Source organism: Saccopteryx bilineata, chromosome 5, assembly GCF_036850765.1.
Source record: "Saccopteryx bilineata isolate mSacBil1 chromosome 5, mSacBil1_pri_phased_curated, whole genome shotgun sequence".
NCBI classification, from domain to species: Eukaryota; Metazoa; Chordata; class Mammalia; order Chiroptera; family Emballonuridae; genus Saccopteryx; species Saccopteryx bilineata.
This window is the reverse complement of record NC_089494.1, coordinates 188,868,865-188,889,532: the sequence shown is the minus strand read 5'-3', so window position 1 is coordinate 188,889,532 and position 20,668 is coordinate 188,868,865. Positions and strand designations below refer to the sequence as shown.

Genomic DNA, 20,668 nt, shown 5'->3' with positions numbered 1-20,668 from the left:
CTTCTTGCTGACATTAACATCCTGCTGTGCCATAACCCTGGAATCAGCAAGTCCCAGCTGCCCCAGTATGTGTACAATCTGCTCCTCTGGGACCAGTACACATCTGAGAAAGGCTTCAGTGCAGTCAACCTAAGCCTATATGTAGAAAAAGATCCCAAGATGAGTCAGCTGGCTGGTTCGGTAGACTGATGCCCTTGTCTTTAATAACAATGACATCAGCAGTATTAATAAGTTTAGGAGGATGGAAGTACAAGATCAGTACTGCATGAAGTCATGTAACAAGCAACTTTCTTCATTGCAAAGGCTGAGATTATTTGTCAGCTTGATGTACTCACCTGTATCTTGGCAGTAACAAAGCCTACTGAGTGTCAATGGGATCCAAACAACAACAATCAAAACAGCAACAACAGAAACTACCATTGAAACTGTCCAGCTATGTAGACTAAGGTACCTTTTTCAAAGGTCTGAGCACAGACTCACTCCCAAGCATTCGCTCTATGATCTGGAGAAAAGACACCATCTGAAAAAAATGTCAGGGACATACTGGGTGGGACTGCATTGTCTGGCTTAAGAACAAACATAATTGAATGACAAGATAACCTGGAGATGTTTTCTTTGAACATATGTACCCTGATTTACTAATGTCACCCCATTAAAACAAAAGAAAGGACAAGACTGAAGGGGCAGCTCTCTTGGGAACTAACGTGCTAGCAGGCATCATTATTTCTTTGTTGACTGTTTCCCCACACACACAGCCTGCAGGAACAAGTGGGAGTCTCCATCAACCTGGCAAACACTGCTCTTACCCCATCGCAGATATATTTTGAGACCCCACCTTACCCAATTCACATTCCCAAACTAAACTTCTCTTGGAGGTTAACCCACACAAGTGGTTGGCTTGGGATCATGCTGTGGACTTTCCTACAGCCTCTCAGAGATCCACAAACTCCAAACAAGCAGTCTTCACATGTCTTGTACCTCTTGCAAAGTGACTCTAGTTTCAGCACTGGTGGCAGCCACCCTCGGTGCACAGCATAGTCACTCTCAGGGCTCCTCCAAGCCCAGTGCAGGCAGCTACCAATCACAGATTAGTTCTGACCCAGTGACGCAAGGATGGACACAGGCAGCACCTGAGCTTGTCCTACATCAGAACCTCTTCCAAAAGACTCCCACTCCAAATTATTTTTTCAGATAGCTTTTCTATTCCTTGTTCTCTTTTTTTCCTTCTGGTACCACTATTATGCAAATGATATTACACTTGATATTGTCACAGAGGATCCTTAAACTATCCTCAATTTTTTTATTCTTTTTTTTTCTTTTTGCTGTTCCAAGTAGATATCTGAACCAACAATTCCTGGTGGCTAGCTTTAGACCACATCAGATCACAATCTAATTATTGCCATAAAAAACATAAAGGGTGACCAGAGTCCTGCTGAAGTGAATCCTACTTAGTGGAGTATTTCCCTGCACAACAGATTGTTTGTTGAAGTTACAGCCAGTTCTCATAGACAGTCATTCTGAGGGTCAGTACCACCCACTAATTTGCCAATGGAAATCAAGGATCAGTTACAACAGGAGAACATACACAACCAACACAAGGACATCACTGGAGCACGTGGCTCAGATAAACAGGGAGACTGTGTCATTAGGCCACATATGACTTCTATTATATGAGGAAACTCTGCCAAGACCAGGAGACACAGCTGATGTACCCAATACATAGAACAAACAAAGGGAGGCAGCTAAAATAAGGCGACAAAGAAACATGTCTTAAATAAAATAACAGGACAAACTCCAGAAAAAGAACTAAACAAAGTACAGCCTAACAATCTACCAGATGCTGAGTCTAAAACACTGGTTATAAGGATGCTCAATGAAATTATGGGAATAATAGATAATCTCAGTGAGACCTGCAACAACAAGATAGGAAACAGAAAAAGAAAGAGAAAACATTAAAAAAAAACTAGTCAGAAATTCAAACTACAATAACTGAACCAAAGAATACATTAGATGGAATCACATCAGATTAGATGAATCAGAGGATAGAATCACCAATTTGGAGATAAAGTAGCAGAAAACACCTACTTGGAACAGCAAAAAGAAAAAAAAGAAAAAATTGAGGACAGTTTAAGGATCCTCTGTGACAATATCAAGTGTAATATAATTTGCATAATAGTAGGACCAGAAGGAAAAAAAGAGAACAAAGGATTGAAAAGCTATCTGAAAAAATAATGACTGAAAACTTTTCTAACCTGGTGAACAAAATAAATATACATGTCAAAGAAGTGCAGAGTCCTAAACAAGATGAACCCAAAGATGCAACATAATTAAAATTCCAGAGGTTAAAGACAAACAGAAAAATTTAAAAACAGCAAGAGAAAAACAGTTAGTTACTTATAAGGGAGCTCCCGTAAGACCATCAGCTGATTTCTCAACAGAAACATTTCAGTCCAGGGGAGATTGTCACAAAATATTCAGTGATGAAAAACAAGGACCTACAAACAAGATTATTCTACTCAGCAAAGCTATCATTTAAACTCAAAAAATAGATAAAGAGCTTTCCAGACAAGAAAAAGCTGAAGGAGTTCATCACCACCAATCAGTATTACAAAAATGGTAAAATAACTTCTGTATGAAGAAGAAAAAGAAAAGTACAACATGTGAATAAGAAAATATCAGAAAGAAAAGAATTCTCATTAACAAAGGCAAGCATAAAAGCAGTGTATTAACCAACACTAACGCTAGTACAATTGTTTAAAGGCAAGAGTATGAATCATGAATAGTTACAATAAACTGAGGAACACACACACAAAAAAGAAAAAAAAATAAGGAGTAGATGTGAAAAATGGGAATGATTTTAGAATGTGTTCAAACTTAAGAGATCAGCACATTGCTATAAACATGGCTTTGTATTTATGAAGCACATGATACCCACAAACTGAGAGAGAGACTGATTGAAGAAATGAAGAGAAAGAAATCTAAACACAGAAATCCATCAACATGCAAAAGAAGAGAGAAACACAATAAGAAAGGAATAGAGAACTACAAACACAATCAGAAAACATTAAAATGGCAGTAACTACTTACTTGACAATTAATTTAATGTAAATAAATTAAATACTCTGAATCAAAAGACAAATGAATAAAGAAGAGGTGATACATATATACAATGGAATATTACCCTGCCATATAAAAAGAATAAGCTCTCTTTGCAACAATGTGGATGGACCTACAAGGTATTATGCTATGTGAAATAAATTAGAGACAAAACCACATGATTTCACTTATATGTGGAATCTAAAGAACAAAGCAGAAACAAACTTATAGATAAGAGAGCAAACTGTAGATTTCTAGATGTGAAGAGATTTTGGGGTCGGTGAATAAGGTGAAGAGATTCAGAAGTACAAATTGGCAGTTACGGAACAGTCATGAGGATGTATACTACAGCATAGGGAATGTAGTCAAGAAATTATAATAGCCCAACCGGGCGGTGGCGTAGTGGATAGAGCGTCGGACTGGGATGGGGAGGACCCAGGTTTGAGACCCCGAGGTCGCCAGCTTGAGTGTGGGGCTCATCTGGTTTGAGCAAAGCTCACCAGGCCGCTGGCTTGAGCAAGGGGTTGCTCAGTCTGCTGTAGCCCCATGGTCAAGGCACATATGAAAGGGCAATCAATGAACTAAGGTGTCACAACGAAAGAAAAAAACCAAACTGATGATTGACGCTTCTCATCTCTCTCAGTTCCTGTCTTTCTGTCCCTATCTATCCCTCTCTTTGACTCTGTCTCTGTAAAAAACAAAACAAAACAAAAACAAAAACAAAAAAAAACCCCAAAAACAAACAAAAAAAGAAATTATAATAATTACATATGGTGTCAGGTGGGTGCAAGACTTGTTTGGGATTAATATCCTAAATTACGTAAATGTCTAATCACTACGTTGTATACCTGAAACTAACATAGTAATTGAATGTTAGCTGTAGTTTAAAATTTAAAATAAAACAAAACAAAAAAGAAAATATTCTGCTTACCTTACATGTTATTATAAAGTTTGATTTGCTCTTCCTCATGCTGTACCCTCAGTTTGAAGTTTATGACAGGCATCTGGCTGACTACCTTGCAACTCTACTACCAAGGCAAGGAGCAAGTGGAGGACGAATTCATGGCCATGGCAGTGCTGAGGGACTACATTGCTTACACTCGCAGCACGGTCGTGCATTGGCTGTGCCAGGAAGTCAGCCAGGCTCTCATGAAGGCTTATTACATACACATAATCAGCATTAGCTGAGAAGTGGTTTCTGCATTTACTTGACAGCTGGAATCATTAATTGGCTTAGCAGAAGCCCATGCTAGAGTATGATTTTCAAAGTTGAAGCAATTGATGTCAAAGAGGCAAAACACCTCTGAGAAGCTCTGTAATAGTCTATCTGCTACTAACCCCTGAGCTGACATATCTATTCTTACTACAGGAATGAGTGCGTCTCTCCTAAATGGAAAACTTAGCTGAAGCATTAAAAAAAAAAAAAGACCAAAAAAAAAAAAATCACCTTATTTTTATCAAAGGTAAAACAACAGATCTAAAATATGACATTTGAAGATATTTGAGGACAATCTAACAGCAATTACCAAAGATATGTTTGAAGAAGAACTGCCTGCTTTGGTTGATGATGACTTTTTGACAGTGACAGAAAAACTGTTCGCTTGCTGTGAAGCTCTCAGGATCAGTGCTGTGCGTGCTGCTCATCTGCATTCAGGTGGTGCACTTGCTTCCAGCCAATCAGCTGCTGACATTGCCATTGATAGAAAAAAAATCTTGAAATTATTATTTGGGTCTATAAAAACTATCTAACCTGGGTTCAATTTTCTTAGTAAAGTATTTCATTTTTTTTTTTTTACATTTTAAATAAAAACATTGTTCCAATTTACAACATACACCGTAGAGATAATTTTCTTAAAGTGCTTTTTATTTTTGTCAACTTGTCTTATAATCTGTATGTATTTACAGATAGCTATCTTTTTGAAGATGGCAGTCTGGGTCAAGCTTTTCTGTTAGACTTTCTAATATGTAGTAATCACTCATATGCTTTTGCTTTGTAATATGAGATAAGACTTTGCCAGAGCCCTTATCCTTGTCAGAGCACTGAAATGTATTTCCTTTGAGAGGCTTGTTCGCATGGCTACTCTAAGATTAGAAATAAATGATTGGAAAGTATTAGGGTTTAGATTAACTCTGCCACTTTATACTAATATATAAACATTTTTCCCAAATAAATTATAAAGGAAATTTTAAAAAATAATAAAATAAAACTTTTCTTGGCTAAGTGCTTTAGCTTCTACTTCCTAACTTGTATAATTTTAGTGATAAATGACATCTTGGTTTAATAAAAATGCCACATGTGTTTTGCTATTAAGTACACGAAGGCTAGTATTGGAAAAGATTTTTTTTTTAATTCTGTAAAGAATATATCCTATTTTTTGTTTAACTATATTTTATACTTGATTTTGTTTGTTAGCACTTCTGCAATTTTAGAATAGCAAAGTAAAAGAAAGTTAATCTTACATTCCCCAATTATAACGTCGAGAAAACTGAACCTCAGAAAACTTAAATGACTCATTAAGGGTTGGTTACACAGCCAATTAGATTTAAATACCAAGTTTTCAGGCTTCCAATTTTGTGTTCTATGTACAAACCATTTATCCTTTTTATTGTTCATGACAGACATCAACATTTCACTACTGTCAAAATCATTTGGCTACAGAAAATACACACACAACAATAAATCAAGGGTATAGTGTCAGTGTTAATATTATATAAGCAATATCTTAATTTTAATATGGCATTTTCAAATGCTCTCAAGTTGGAGTATATATTGAAGAGGCTACAAGAGAATTATTATTTTTTCTTCTTTTTCCAAGTAAGATGAGAAGAGATAGAGAGACAGACTCCCTCATGTGTCCCGACCAAAATCCACCTGGCAACCCCTGTCTGGGGCCATGCTCTGCCAATCTGGGGCACTGCTCGCAACTGAACTATTTTTAGTGCCTGAAGCAGAGGCTCCACAAGGCCATCTTCAGTGCCAGGGGATGATGCACTCAAACCAAATGAGCCATGGCTTCAGGAGGGGGAGAGAGAGAGAAGGAGGAGGGGGAGGGGTGGAGAAGCAGATGGTTGCTTCTCCTGTGTGCCCTGACCAGGAATTGAAACCAGGATATCCCCACCGGCCAGCCAATGATCTATAACTGACCTAACTGGGGCTGATGCTCAAAAGAACTGTTTTAAAGGCATAGACAACATTTTAAAAAGCTCATGGCAAAAAGTTTATTTGCACACATATGCATGCTTTGGTTTATTATGGGAACCTAATTTTAAATGTAATATGTATTTTAACAAGGAGTTTTCAATATTATATAATTTACTACATTAGATGATGTTGCATACCCTAGCATTTATACCTTTGAAATTAAATAAGTAAAACAAATAAAAGCTGAACTGCTCTGGAAGGTAGGAAAGGTTTATGATGGTTATATCTTTCTGTTGGATTGCTCCCTTTATCATTATGTAGTGACCTTCTTTATCTTTTACCATAGTCTTTGTTTGAAAGTCCATTTTGTCTGATATAAGTATTGCTACCCTAGCTTTTTTTTCATTTATATTTGCATGAAATTTTTTTTTTCATCCTTTTATCTTCAGTCTATGTGCATCTTTTGTTTTAAGGTGTGTCTCTTGTAGACAGCATATGTACAGGTCCTGTTTTCTTATCCAAGCAGCTACCCTGTCTTTTGATTGGATCATTTAATCCATTTACATTTAAGGTTATTATTGATATATAGTTGTTTATTGCCATTTTATTCTTTAAAGCTGTATTCCTCTTTTGCTCCTCATCATCAAACCTTCATTGTTACCACCATAATCGGTTCTCAAAACCACAATGTGAAAACTGCTTCCCTGGGATATTTAGAAATGAACCTAATTGGTGCAGATTTTCCATCTTTCCTACCAATCATGGAATAGTATTACACTCATGCAATATAGGCAGCCTATTTTTATATTCAGACCTGTTCTATGATTAAATGACAATCATTTTCTTTTCTTTTTTTTTTACTATTAATATTGAAGCTGTTTCCAGAGTACACTTTGTTTACTCGTGTATTCATTACTCTTTTGGCATATATTTATCAAATGCCTAGCCTGTGGAATGTATTATTCAAACTTAATATGTGATTACCCGAAAAGGAATTTAGAGCCTAGTAGTGAATATTAGCTAACTATACAGAAAGCGATACTTTAAGGAGAGACAGAAAAGTCCCCAAATGTGGTAAAAACAAGATTCCGTGGAATCCTAGAAAAGGGCATTGTGCAGTGTGCTGTGGCACACACTCAGATCCCTGATTCAGGAGTAGGCACTCCTTGGGAGGGCACACAGTTAAATTTTTGTCCCAGAAGTGTCCGAGGCAGAAGGGAGCTGTTTCCCTTCCTTTCAAGAAAATCATGCACCCAATGACTGATCATTGCAGAGCTAGAAAGGTCAGAGTCTCTGGCCTCCATTTGGGATCACTCCAAAGAGTTATTGTAAGGTAACTAGTAACTGACCCATGGGATCACTTGAACTGCCATGGTATTTACATTGCATTTTCCCCTCTCCCTCTGGCCAATCCCTCTGTTCTCACTCGCTTGCAGGTACTTTTCTCAGGAGCGCTTTAGTTAACCCTCTTGCATGCAAATCTCCATTTCAGAGCTGTTTCCTAGGAAACCTGAGCCAAAAGAGAGGAAATAGATTAGAAAAAATATTATATGGAACTGATAGCCTCTGAATGCAAATTTGAAAATGAACAGGTTTGAGATATGTAAGGCTAGGGAGAAGAATGCCTTTCAGGTGGTGGCGGCACTCTCCCTGACGTATCTGTTGTAATGAAACATGTGAAAAAGATGGATTAAAATATTTGAGTACACAGAACAAACAGAGAATAGTTTGGACTGCAAAGACATGGAGGAAAGAAATTTATTTTCTCAGTGAATGAAAGACATTAAGAAATTTCTGAGCACGGGTCTGAATCAGAGCTGAGTTTTAGAAAGACTATGTTTACATGTTTTGTTCAATAATAAAAAAATAAGAAAAGAATTACACTCAAAATATGTGACTATGTATAAAAACAGTGATATTTTCTATGTATTCTATACTAGTGAGACAATCAAGATTTGATAGATTCTTTTATGTATATATATGAAGCTTTGATAGATTCTAAATCAAATACGTTGATATTGGTTTAACTGATCACGTTTTTTTCTTTTTAAGTGAGAGGAATGGGAAATAGAGAGACAGACTCCCACATGAGCCCTGACCAGGATCTACCCAGCATCCCTGAATGTGGCCAATGCTCAGACCAACTAAACTATCCTCAGCTCTCAAGGCTTTTGCTCAAACCAATCAAGCTGCTGTCTGTGGGAGGGAAAGAGAGAGAGAAGGGGAGAAGAAGGGGAAGAGAAGCAGATGGTTGCTTCTTATGTGTGTTTTGACCAAGTATTAAACCCATGGTATCCACATGCTGGGCCAATGCTCTATCCAAGGAGCCAACGGGCCAGGGCTTAACTGATTAATTTTTGTTAAATCCTTGTGGTAATTATTTTCAATACTAAATGTGGGAAAATATAGCAATATTAGTGTCAGGATATCAAGTCTTCCAGCACCAATATATTGCCCTTTATTGAAACATTTTATAAATAGATCTAAAATAATATCTTAATATATGCTGATATCTAAAATAGAATTATTTAAATTAGAAAAAATATTGTAATTACTCTAATTCTTGTATGGCAATCTATTCATTTGACAAATGTTTATTGAACACTACCATATGCTGCACTGTGAGATCACAGTATACAGAAGCAAATAGAAATATTAAAAATAATTACAAGTGTGATCAATCCTACAAAAAGGGAAATACCAACTGTTCTGGAAATATGTGACTAGAGGACCGACTTGGGCATAAGAGTGACAGATACGTGGAAATGTTTTAGATGAGAGGTCATTAGCCAGGAAAAGAAAGAGAGGAGTATTCCAGACATGGGAAGGAAAAATGTTTTGTGCAGGGCATTAGAATGTTACCAGGCTTGCAGGAAAGAGAGCTTGTCACATTTAAACATCTGAAATAAGACCAGAGAGGCTAGACTCGAGACAAAATAATCTCTCATTAGATCAAAGAACTAGTCATTGGAAAGATCATGAAGGAGTTTGTAAAACTATACTAAAAGTTCTTAAACCTTGAGGGGTAAGGTTATACAACTGAGGTATTTTAAACAAAATCAGATTACTCAGTGGCTGCCAAGTGAAGGATTCATTTTGCAGCTGCCATTAGACTAGGATGGACTGGATTAAAAAACACCAATTAAGAGGCTGATGCTTGCCTGAGTAGGCACAGTGGATAGAGCATTGGATTGTAACGTGGAGGACCTAGGTTCAAAACCTTGAAGTTGTTGGCTTGAGCATGGGCTCATCTGGTTTGAGCAAGGCTCACCAGCTTGAGTCCAAGGTTGCTGGCTTGAGCAAGGGTCACTCGGTCTGCTGTAGCTCCTGATCAAGGTACAGATGAGAAAGCATTCGATGAGAAACTAAAGTGCTGCAACAAAGAATTGGTGCTTTCCATTTCTCTCCCTTCCAGTTTGTCCCTATCTGTCCCTCTGTCTCTGCCCATCTCTGTCACACACACACACACACACACACACACACACACAAAAAGAGGCGGCTACTCTATATCAGAGGAAGCTTAGGTAATAATGATGTGGGTCGGCCCTGGCTGGTTGGCTCAGCGGTGGAGCGTCGGCCTGGCGTGCAGGGGACCCTGGTTCGATTCCCGGCCAGGGCACATAGGAGAGGCGCCCATTTGCTTCTCCACCCCTCCTCCCCTCCTTCCTCTCTGTCTCTCTCTTCCCCTCCTGCAGCCAAGGCTCCATTGGAGCGGAGATGGCCCGGGTGCTGGGGATGGCTCCTTGGCCTCTGCCCCAGGCGCTAGAGTAGCTCTGGTCCCCACAGAGTGACGCCCCAGAGGGCCGGAGCATCGCCCCCTGGTGGGCAGAGCATCGCCCCTGGTGGGCATGCTGGGTGGATCCCGGTCGGGCGCATGCGGGAGTCTGACTGTCTCTCCCTGTTTCCAGCTTCAGAAAAATACAAAAAAATAATAATAATAATGATGTGCGTCATGGATAGACAGAAGTATATGTCTTTAAGAGACATTTAGGTTACTGGAATAAGATTTGGTAATTTTACATGAATGTGTGGGAAAGAAGAAAATGGTTTTTTACTTGAACAAAAATAACTCTTGAAAGTTGGAGATTTTGTTGTTGTTTTTAAATTTGTATCCTTGAGGGATAAAAACATATTAGTTTGTTTTTTATGTAAATCACTATGTACCCTTGAGAATTTATAAACCTGAAGGAGAGAGTGAATTTAGGAAAACATAATCTGACTTACCAGAAACAGTGTTCAGTTGGATTTTAAGTATGCTTTTCTACAAAATATGTTCAAATAAACTTGTTACTACTAATGTTTTTGAAAAAGCAGTCAGCCTTTGGAAAAGTTCTCTTGTGGACTCATCAATGTACATTCCCAGGTCAAGAGCATTTGAATCATAAGTATTTAGGTAAAATAGTATAAGTTCAATTTAATTCAACATATATTTTTTAAGCAATCTACCATGACATACATATGTTATGTTGGACGTACAGTTTACATAATATAAAAGAAAAAGTATGAGGCACATGATGAAGGTTTAAGTTCCTCAAGTAACTAGTTGTCTGGGCCTCAGTTTCTTCTTTCCTGAGATGTGATTAGTATGATCAATATGCCAGTAACCTCCCGTTTACTTCTTTGTTTGCTTCAAGTCTGTGTTATAAATTTGAGTGTATATTTATATATGGAAATATATATTTATATGTCTACATATCTATATGCACACATATATATATACACATAAATGTTATATAGCAACTCAAACATCCCTAAACATGTCATACAGATTGTTTTTTGTTTTGAATTTTTATTTTTCATCTTGTAGCTTAGTATTTGTTTACCCGTTATATTTCTTTTCTGGATAGAAAATATAGTATTTTCCTTCTGGTGGTGATTTTTCTATCTGAAATTAACTTATGAAACATGAGGGCATCAGGATACACCACTGATTGTGGCTTCTCTCAATGTATTCACTGCCTTGCAGGGATCATGTTTATTTAACAGACTGTCCTTGGCTACCAAGCATGTCTTCAGGTTACAAGGAACCTAGGAACATGTATAAGGAAATTAGATGAGTGAGAAAAATATTTGATATTTCATATGATCTTCCCAAAGAATGTAACTTACTTTACAGACTCAAGCATAGGCAAAAAATTCTTCAGCCTTATGAATGGTAAAATAAATTTTTAATGTTTTTTTCTTCTTTTTCTAACTTCGCCTGTTTGTTGGAGAATGACAATTATTTTTCTTTTTCAGAAACAGATTATCCAATGGTGAATTATTCCCAACCTTTGATTCTACTCTTTTAAGTTGTTGTTCTCTTGTGCTTTTGGTATTTGATGTTCATTGGTATTTTTATATATAGTGGCTAAAATAAAATCTAAACAAAGTTTGCTTGATATTTTAATAAAGGTTAGCTCTGGCATCAGTTTTTCCTGTCAATTTAAAGGACATTCAGAAATCATTTGTATGTGTTATGCCTACTATCAATGTCCCATTAGCTTATTCTGTTTAGAATCCGCTATAACACCTAGATAAAAAGCATAATGGTGCACACACAAAGATGAATCTTCATTATCACCTAGTGAGCATGCACTTTTTTACCAAGGCTGTGTCTTCAAAGTTGATATGAGAATAAATGGAAGAAATAAGGTCAAAAGCATGGGCATGGGAATATTCTTGGGTAATCAGAATATAAGTGTGGATCAGATAACAAGGGACCTCAGGTAAAGGGATTATTTGGTTGAAATACTGACCTCTCAAGGATCTTTTATGAAGGTTTTACAGATTACACATGCTAAATTCTCACTAAGAGTATAACATAAAGAAGATAAATTCCAAAGTCAAAAAGGTGAAAAAAGCAATTAGAGGCCACCGTAAACTAAATGCAGGTCCCCTGATTTATGGTTTTTGTATATTGCTTATTGTAAGTGGACTTAAATGTTCTGTACCAGACACAAGCTAGGGATAAAAACATTGGCCTGAAGTGTCCATATGAGAATTGGTTGGGAATAATAATAATATAGTGTGAGGCAGTCTAATGTTCAAAAGTTTAGAAATTACAGTTTAGCATTTTTGCAATGAAGCAATCATGTTGATATATAATATCTTTCCTCTTTTTCCTAGAAATAAAGCACTATGACAAAAATTTAAGATTAAAATATTACTAAAGTGTGTTTGAGGACAAGATAATCTCTTATAAAAAGATTACTGAATACCAGTGGTTTGAATTTAAATGTAGTGATATATGCTATATTTGTCAGTCAAACTCCCACAGTTTCTGCCATTTGGAGATACTAATGGGATAATAAGATCCACTGCATTTATCTCGATCTTTAAAAATTTTAAGGGATAATTGAATTCTTTGAAATATTAGTACTGAGTGAACTCGCAAAATAAAATTGACTTACAGGAATTGGATAATTTATCTCCTTTTTTTTTTCCTCCCTCTGGTCCCCCAATTAGTAAAAAGAGTGACTAGATCCTAGACCAGCTGGTTTAACTCTTTTTTCTTTACTTAAATACTAATCACTTAAATGTAATTGAATCAAAATTTACAAAAACATTTTCCAAAGCCATATGAATATCTAATCATATAATGAAATTTTTCTCTCCAAATAATATTAATTTAAGAAACCAGGAGCATACCTACAATTTTTTTGATATTTTTCTTAAATGAGAATTGGGGGCCCTGGCCAGTTGGCTCAGCGGTAGAGCGTCGGCCTGGCGTGTGGAAGTCCCGGGTTCGATTCCCGGCCAGGGCACACAGGAGAAGCGCCCATCTGCTTCTCCACCCCTCCCCCTCTCCTTCCTCTCTGTCTCTCTCTTCCCCTCCCGCAGCCGAGGCTCCATTGGAGCAAAAGATTGCCCGGGCGCTGGGGATGGCTCCTTGGCCTCTGCCCCAGGCGCTAGAGTGGCTCTGGATGTGACAGAGTGATGCCCCGGATGGGCAGAGCATCGCCCCCTGGTGGGTGTGCCCGGTGGATCCCGGTCGGGCGCATGCGGGAGTCTGTCTGACTGCCTCCCCATTTCCAGCTTCAGAAAAATACAAAAAAAAAAAGATGTGGGGAGGCAGAGAGATAGACTCCTGCATGCACCCCACTGGGATCCACCCAGAAAGCCCACTAGGAGGCATTGCTCTGCCTATCTGAGGCTGTTGCTCCATTGCAACTGGAGCCATTTTTAGCGCCTGAAGCAAACCATGGAGCAATCCTCAGTGCCCAGAGCCAACTTGCTCCAGTGCAACCATGGCTGTGGGAGAGGAAGAGAGAGATAGAGAGAGGGGAGTCAAGGGTGGAGAAGCAAATGATCGCTTCTCTTGTGTGCCCTGACCAGGAATCAAACTTGGGACATTCACACACCAGGTCAATGCTCTTCCACTGAGCCAACTGGCCAGGGCCATGCCTACAATTTTTAGCCACAAAGCCTTCAAATTTAGAGAATTTAAAAAAAATCATGTATATGATGATGACAGTAAACTTCCACAAATTATGAAACTCTCCTCTATAATCTTTACTTGGATAATAAAACTCATTATAGTCTTCTGGGATAGGTACTATTTTTTTTTTAATAATACCATTTAACAGATGTAGAAATGGGAGCACAGAGAAATTAAATGACTTAGCTAGGTTTACACAGCTGATAGATTTTGATACCATTGATAAACTCCAGGAAGTCTGACTTCAAAATCCATGGTATTGACTGCAAAATCATACCTGAGAAGAGCATGGATGTATCAAATTCAACATATTTCTAATTAATAAAGCTGGATAATAAAAGAGAAATAATTATGGATTATTAGTTTTGTTCATTATAACTTGCCAAAAATGAAATAGATTAAATATTGAAAGTAATGAGTAAGCAATGGTTTTATTGAATGCTTATTTTGAACTTCCTATCATGCAATGGGCTATAACACACGTATGCAGTAAGAGATAGAGCAGATAACATAATACCAGCTGAGAAAGACTAAAAGTTGAATTAGAGGTTATGGCCAATCAGGTAACTTGCTCCATGACTTATGATGAGGTTATGTCCTAAAAAATCTATCATAAGTTGAAAATATTGTTAATCAAAAATAAATTTAATACATATAACTTACCAACCATCATAGCTTAGCCTAACTTACTTTAGTGTGCTCAGAACACAAAATCCAAACAACACTGGTAACCAAATATGCTGTAGAATATCAGTTGTTTATCCTTGTGATTGTTTGGCTGAATGGGAATTGTGCTTGCTGCGGCTGACCAGCATTATGAGAATACGGCACTGCCCACATATTGTTAGCCCAGGTGAAAAAAAATAAAAATTAAAAATCCAAAGTATTTTTTTCTACCAGTAGCACATTGTTTCTGCATGATGACACAGTTGAAAATAATCATAAGTCAAACCATCATAAATCAAGGGGTATTGCCTGTCTATTTAATTATCAACATCATAAAGGTGATACTCAAAGCTATTTACAAACTGAGGTAATTTGATAAATGTAATTATTAGGGTAAAATCTTAAATTAAAAGTTCTGTAGTGAAGAAGTGACTCAGAATATGATTTTTACTTGTAAAATCCAAAATAATATGAAGGCTGATAAACTAAACTGTGAAAAGCAAGATAAACAATAAAGAGGGGAGTATGACCTATATTACCATCTGTTGGGGAAATGAACATCTGTCATTTCGAATGAGAGATGAAGCCTGGAAAGTCCCAATGAATCTCAACAGCCACTGTGACTATTTAAGAGGAAAAACAGATTTCAAGCTTAATTTAGCTTTCTTCTTTTTGATTTAAGAAAGATATTTAGCCTGACCAGGCAGTGGCGCAGTGGATAGAGTGTTGGACTGAGATGCGGAGGACCCAGGTTGGAGACCACGAGGTCGCCAGCTTGAGCATGGGCTCATCCAGTTTGAGCAAGGCTCACCAGCTTGAGCCCAAGGTCGCTGAAGCAAGCAAGGGGTCACTCGGTCTGCTGTAGCCCCCCCCCCCCAATCAAGGCACATATGAGAAATCAATCAATGAACAACTAAGGAGCCGCAGTGAAGAATTGATGTTTCTCATCTTTATCCCTTCCTGTCTGTCCCTCTCTTTGACTCTCTCTGCCATAAAGAAAAAAGACATTTAAAGGAGGAAAAATAAACATCTAATAGTTATAACCATGGCTTTTAAGAATCCCCAATATATATTTATTTTTTTAGATGAGAGCAGGGGAGATAGTGAGGCAGATGTCTGCATGCACCTTGACAAGGATCCACCCAGAAACTTCATCTGGGGTTGATGCTCCAGTGCCGAGCTATTTTTAGTGCCTGAGGCTGATGCACTGGACCAACCAAACTATCTTCAGTGTCCAGGGCCATACCACGCTCAAACTAATTGAGCCACTGGCTGTGAGAAGGGAAGAGGGAGAAGAAGGTAGGCAGGGAGAAGCAGACGGTTGCTTCTGCTGTGTGCCCTGACCAGGAATTAAACCCAAGACATTCACATGCCAAGCTGATGCTCTATCCACTGAGCCACTTCTAGGGCCAGATATATTTTTAGATCAAATTAGAATAGCATTGTACTGGAGAAAGAATATTGTCAGAACATGTCTTCAAAGTAGATTTTTTACTCTCTAGAAGTCTCTTCTTTCTGACTTATGGATCCATGCATATCAGAAAGTATATGGTGTCAAGTCCTAGCCTGGAATTTAGTCTCAGTTGTAACATGGTTCAGTTTGTGTAATCCTTTGATTTGCTGGGTCTAAATATTCTAATCTGTGAAGTGGATGAGACTGGATTAAGTGATTCTAGAGATTATTTTCAATGGCTCTCCTATTTATGCAGTACACTATTAAAAATAGCCTGTTAATAATTGCATGCTTGATATAATATTTTATTTTATTTTTTTACAGAGACAGAGAGAGAGAGTCAGAGAGAGGGATAGATAGGGACAGACAGACAGGAATGGAGAGAGATGAGAAGCATCAATCATTACTTTTTGTTGCGACACCTTAGTTGTTCATTGATTGCTTTCTCATATGTGCCTTGACTGTGGGCTACAGCAGACCAAGTAGTAACCCCTTGCTCTAACCAGCGACCTTGGGTCCAAGCTGGTGAGTTTTGCTCAAACCAGATAAGCCCGCGCTCAAGCTGGAGACCTCAGGGTCTTGAACCTGGGTCCTCCGCATCCCAGTCCGATGCTCTATCCACTGTGCCACCGCCTGGTCAGGCTTGAAATAATATTTAAAGATGGAAATTGTGTTTCCAGAATTCTCTTTTCTGCTTTATTATTATTATTTTATTATTTTACTTTTTCTGAACTCTTATATCAGTATTCTTTTCTCTCCTTCAGGGTAGCGTTAATGGGTTGACTGGAGAACTGGAATTTGGAGAAAATGGAGGCAATCCCAATGTCCACTTTGAAATTCTTGGAACCAACTATGGAGAAGAACTTGGCCGAGGCATTCGCAAGGTAAGACCAGGAACACTGATAAATATCCTTCTCCTATAATAATTATGGTTTTGTTTGATTTTCTTTGTATAATTTGATCACAGTATACATACAGTCTCTATTGTAGTTTAAAAGAGAAGAAAGGGGAGAATTAGCTATTTAAATAACCTTAAGTACTTACTAGAAGTATTAATTTATTAATTCTATTTACACCTTAGAATAATTTAAATAAAGAAAGGTAATTTAATGGTTTCCTAGGAAACTAGCATAATCTTTCATTCATTATAATAATTTTTATAAAGCAGTGAATTTAATATTTATAAAATGAATAGCTGCTTGGTTTTAAACTTGTAACATGCAAAAAAAATCAGAATAGGAGCTTAGAGAAATTTTATAGAGTAAGAGTGACATTCTACAACAAAAGAGTGACATTTCAGTATTTCAACTTTTATATGGGTTATGCATAAGTAGAAAATGACTTACAGGAAATGAGCTCTTATTATATACTTCAGATTATATGTAAGATGAACCTGAGTGCAATGAAGGGTGTTTCATGAAATATTAGAACAATAGTTTTCTCAAGAAGAAATATAAACATCCCTAGAGAAAAAACTTCTGTGGTTTGAATTTGCCATGTTTATATATTTATGGTAGGGAAAAACCTAAGGTAATTGAATATGTATACAGAGTTTGTAACCAAAATTTCTAGGCATATAAGGTTGATATATCAGGAGTTGAGAGCTTGTTCAGTAGGTGTTTCTATCCATTGTTGAGGTGTAGGATGCAGAGAAACTCAGACAAAACGAAGTTAGGAGTTATTCTAATCAATAATAAAATTCTCTTGGTAAATTTACACAGGGGAGTTGAAACTATCTTAACGTGTTTTTAATTATTGTTTTATTGTGAAGCATAGCAAACATATAAGAAACTGCATAAAATATAATAAAAGGATAGTTTAGTAAAATTATTTTAAAGGAAACTATCATTATGATCAAGATATCTCCTGACCAGGCAGTGGCGCAGTGGACAGAGCGTCAGACTGGGATGTGGAGGACCCAGGTTCGAGATCCCAAGGTCGCCAGCTTGAGCACTGGCTTATCTGGTTTGAGCAAGGCTCACCAGCTTGAGTCCAACGTCGCTGGCTAGAGCAAGGGGTCACTCGGTCTGCTGTAGCCCCCCAGTCAAGGCACATATGAGAAATCAATCAATGAACAACTAAAGAACTGCAACAAAGAACTGATGTTTCTCATCTCTCACCCTTCCTGTCTGTCTGTCCCTATCTGTCCCTCTCTCTGACTCTCTCTGGCTCTGCTGCAGAAAAAAAAAAAGAAATAGAACATATCAAGCTTTCTAAACTCTCACATATAGTTCATTTCTAAACTCCCTTTTGTGGTATAACTAATCAGTGTGATGCTTATGACACTCATTTTTTATAGTTTTAAATATAATTTTATCACCTGTATACACATCTTTTATTAATACTACTGAATTTTGCCAGTATTTTATCTTGAACAGTTTCAATGTGGCATATATTCTTTTTTCTTGCTTCTTTGTTCCTCATTCTGTTTGTGTTATTCATTCTTGTTACATGTAATTTTAGTCCATTCATTTATATTGCTGCATCATCTATCGTATGAATTGTCATAAGCTACTGTGGTCTATTTTCATTTTTAGGCTATTATAAGCAATGATGTTATGATTATTCTTGGATATCTATCTTGGATACATAATCTTGTATTTTCCCATGTATCTGTAGGTTTTATAGCCAGGAGTAAAATTGCTGCAATAAAAGAAATATATATATATTTGAAATTTTGTTTAGTGATTTGAGAGAGAGAGAGTGAGAAAGGCAGAGAGGAGGAGTGGGAACCATCAACTCATAGTTGCTTCTTGTATGTGCCTTGACCTGGCAAGCCTGTGGTTGAGAATTGGCCACCTCAGCATTCCAGCTCAACACTTTATTCACTGCGCCACCACAGGTTAGGCAAGACATCATAACTTGAACTTTACTAGGTAACCTTAAAGCTATTTTCATAGAGATTCGCCAATTTACATAGCACAAATAGGGAAACGAGTTTTCATAGCTCAGTGTTCTCACTGAATCTTGATTTTGTTAGACTTTTAAATTTTTATTGTTATTGATTGTGTAGTGATATATTCTAATGGTGTCAATTCTCATTTTCCTGATGATAAAAATATTCTGGTATGTATTTCTATAATTTTTGGCTATCTTCAAATTTCTTTTTGAGTCATTGCCTGTTGTAGTCTTTTGGCAATTTTTTATTGTTTTCTTTGTTGTTTTCATAATGATTCTAGGATTTATGTATATACTTTGAAGATTAGTCATTTGTTATTTAATTATGTTGTAAATAGTTTTCTTTCTGTGTATTTTATTTTCATTTTATTCATAGTACTTTTAAATTTAGCTGAATCATGAATTTTTTTCTTATGATTATTGCCATTTAATCTTATTCAAGAAAGAATTCCCTACTGCCAGTCATAATGATATCATTATGCTCAATTATATCTCAAAGGCTTTATAGTTCTGCCTTTTATTTTAAAGCTTTTTGTCTATCTGAAATTTTTTTAATATATGGGAAAAGAAAATGTATTTTCATTCTTTCATGTAGTATCTTGCTTACTTGTTTTTACTGACATTTAAATAAAATAAAATGCAATAAAAACTTAAGTCTACAAAGACATTCAGTGATTATATTCACCAGTGTGAGCTCCACCCTGATCAAGTTAGAGATCATTTCCATCACCAGTCAAGAATGTCTCATTATTTTATTTTCACTCAACAACACAGATAGTTTTTCTTTGTCAGGATGTTCATAAAAATGAATATGAGGTATATACTCATTTGTATTTTCTTTCAGCATTTTTTTTTTGCAGATGCATTCTTATTTTCTCTATTTTTTAAAATATATTGCTGAGCTGTATTATATTGTATGAATATTAAATAGTATCTTTTAAAGTTGTATTTTCTGTTTGTTACTGATACATTGAAATGACTGATATTTCATATAGAGTTTATATTTAGCTTTCTTGCTCTTTAATTCTAATAACTTGTCTGTAGATTCTGATGAATTTTCAAATCATTTGTGATGAATGATTTCTCTCTTTTTGTTACATCTCTTAATTCTTCTTGCCTAGTGTACTGACTAGGTCCTCTAGGACAACGTTGGAATGGAATTAATAATAATAAGCATGCTTGGCTCACTATCAGTCTCAGAGAAAAAGATGTCAACATTATATCACTAAATATAATACTTTTCATTAACTTTGATCAGATTAAGGAAGCGCCACACATTTCTGGGATAAATCTAATTTTTATATTTATATAAAATTATATATATTTAGATAAAATTTAATTGTTTATGTTTTCATAAAAATTATTTGATTTGTTACCACTTTGATTAAAGTTTTTACATTAATGTTCATGACTAAGATTACCTGAAATTTTTTTCTCTGTTGGTTTTTTTCTTTGTTTTTGACAGAGACAGAGAGAGTTGAGAGAGGGACAGATAGGGACAGACAGGAAGGGAGGGAGATGAGAAGCATCAATTCTTTATTGCAGTACTTTAGTTGTTCATTGATTGCTTTATCATATGTGTCTTTACTGGGGGCTACACCTGAGCGAGTGACCTTGGGCTCAAGCCAGAGACCATGGTGTCATATCTATGATCTCACGCTCAAGCCAGAAACCCCGTGCTCAAGCTGGTGACCTTGGGGTTTCGAACCGGGGTCTTCCGTTTCTATTCCAAAGCTCTATCCACTGTGCCACTGCCTGGTCAGGCAGACTTTTTTTTTCAAGCTGTTCTTTTAAAACATTTTCAGAATATTTATTTAATGTCATACCATGACCAGACTTTTGAAATCTAGAATGATAGAGTGGATTTAGAGAAACAATGATCTGAATTATCATGCTCAGAGGAATTATTTCTGTAAACAAATAAGTTTCTCTTATGAAAAGTCAAAGAACTAATGTAAATTTTCATGAGTATGTGCCGATATCATTGATGAAA

The 20,668-nt window shown here is 36.7% G+C and overlaps 1 protein-coding gene and 1 pseudogene across 2 annotated transcripts in view; both read left to right on the top strand.

The window, feature by feature from the left end:
- Positions 1 to 20,668, top strand: part of GRID2 (glutamate ionotropic receptor delta type subunit 2) — a 1,655,975-nt gene that overhangs the window by 1,006,745 nt on the left and 628,562 nt on the right. For both annotated transcript variants that reach the window (XM_066279539.1, XM_066279540.1), the window contains one exon: positions 16,542 to 16,661. In XM_066279539.1, coding sequence (XP_066135636.1) covers positions 16,542 to 16,661 — 120 coding nt within the window. The remainder of the gene's footprint in view (positions 1 to 16,541; positions 16,662 to 20,668) is intronic.
- On the top strand, positions 242 to 4,845 carry LOC136338022 (DNA replication licensing factor MCM4-like; annotated as a pseudogene).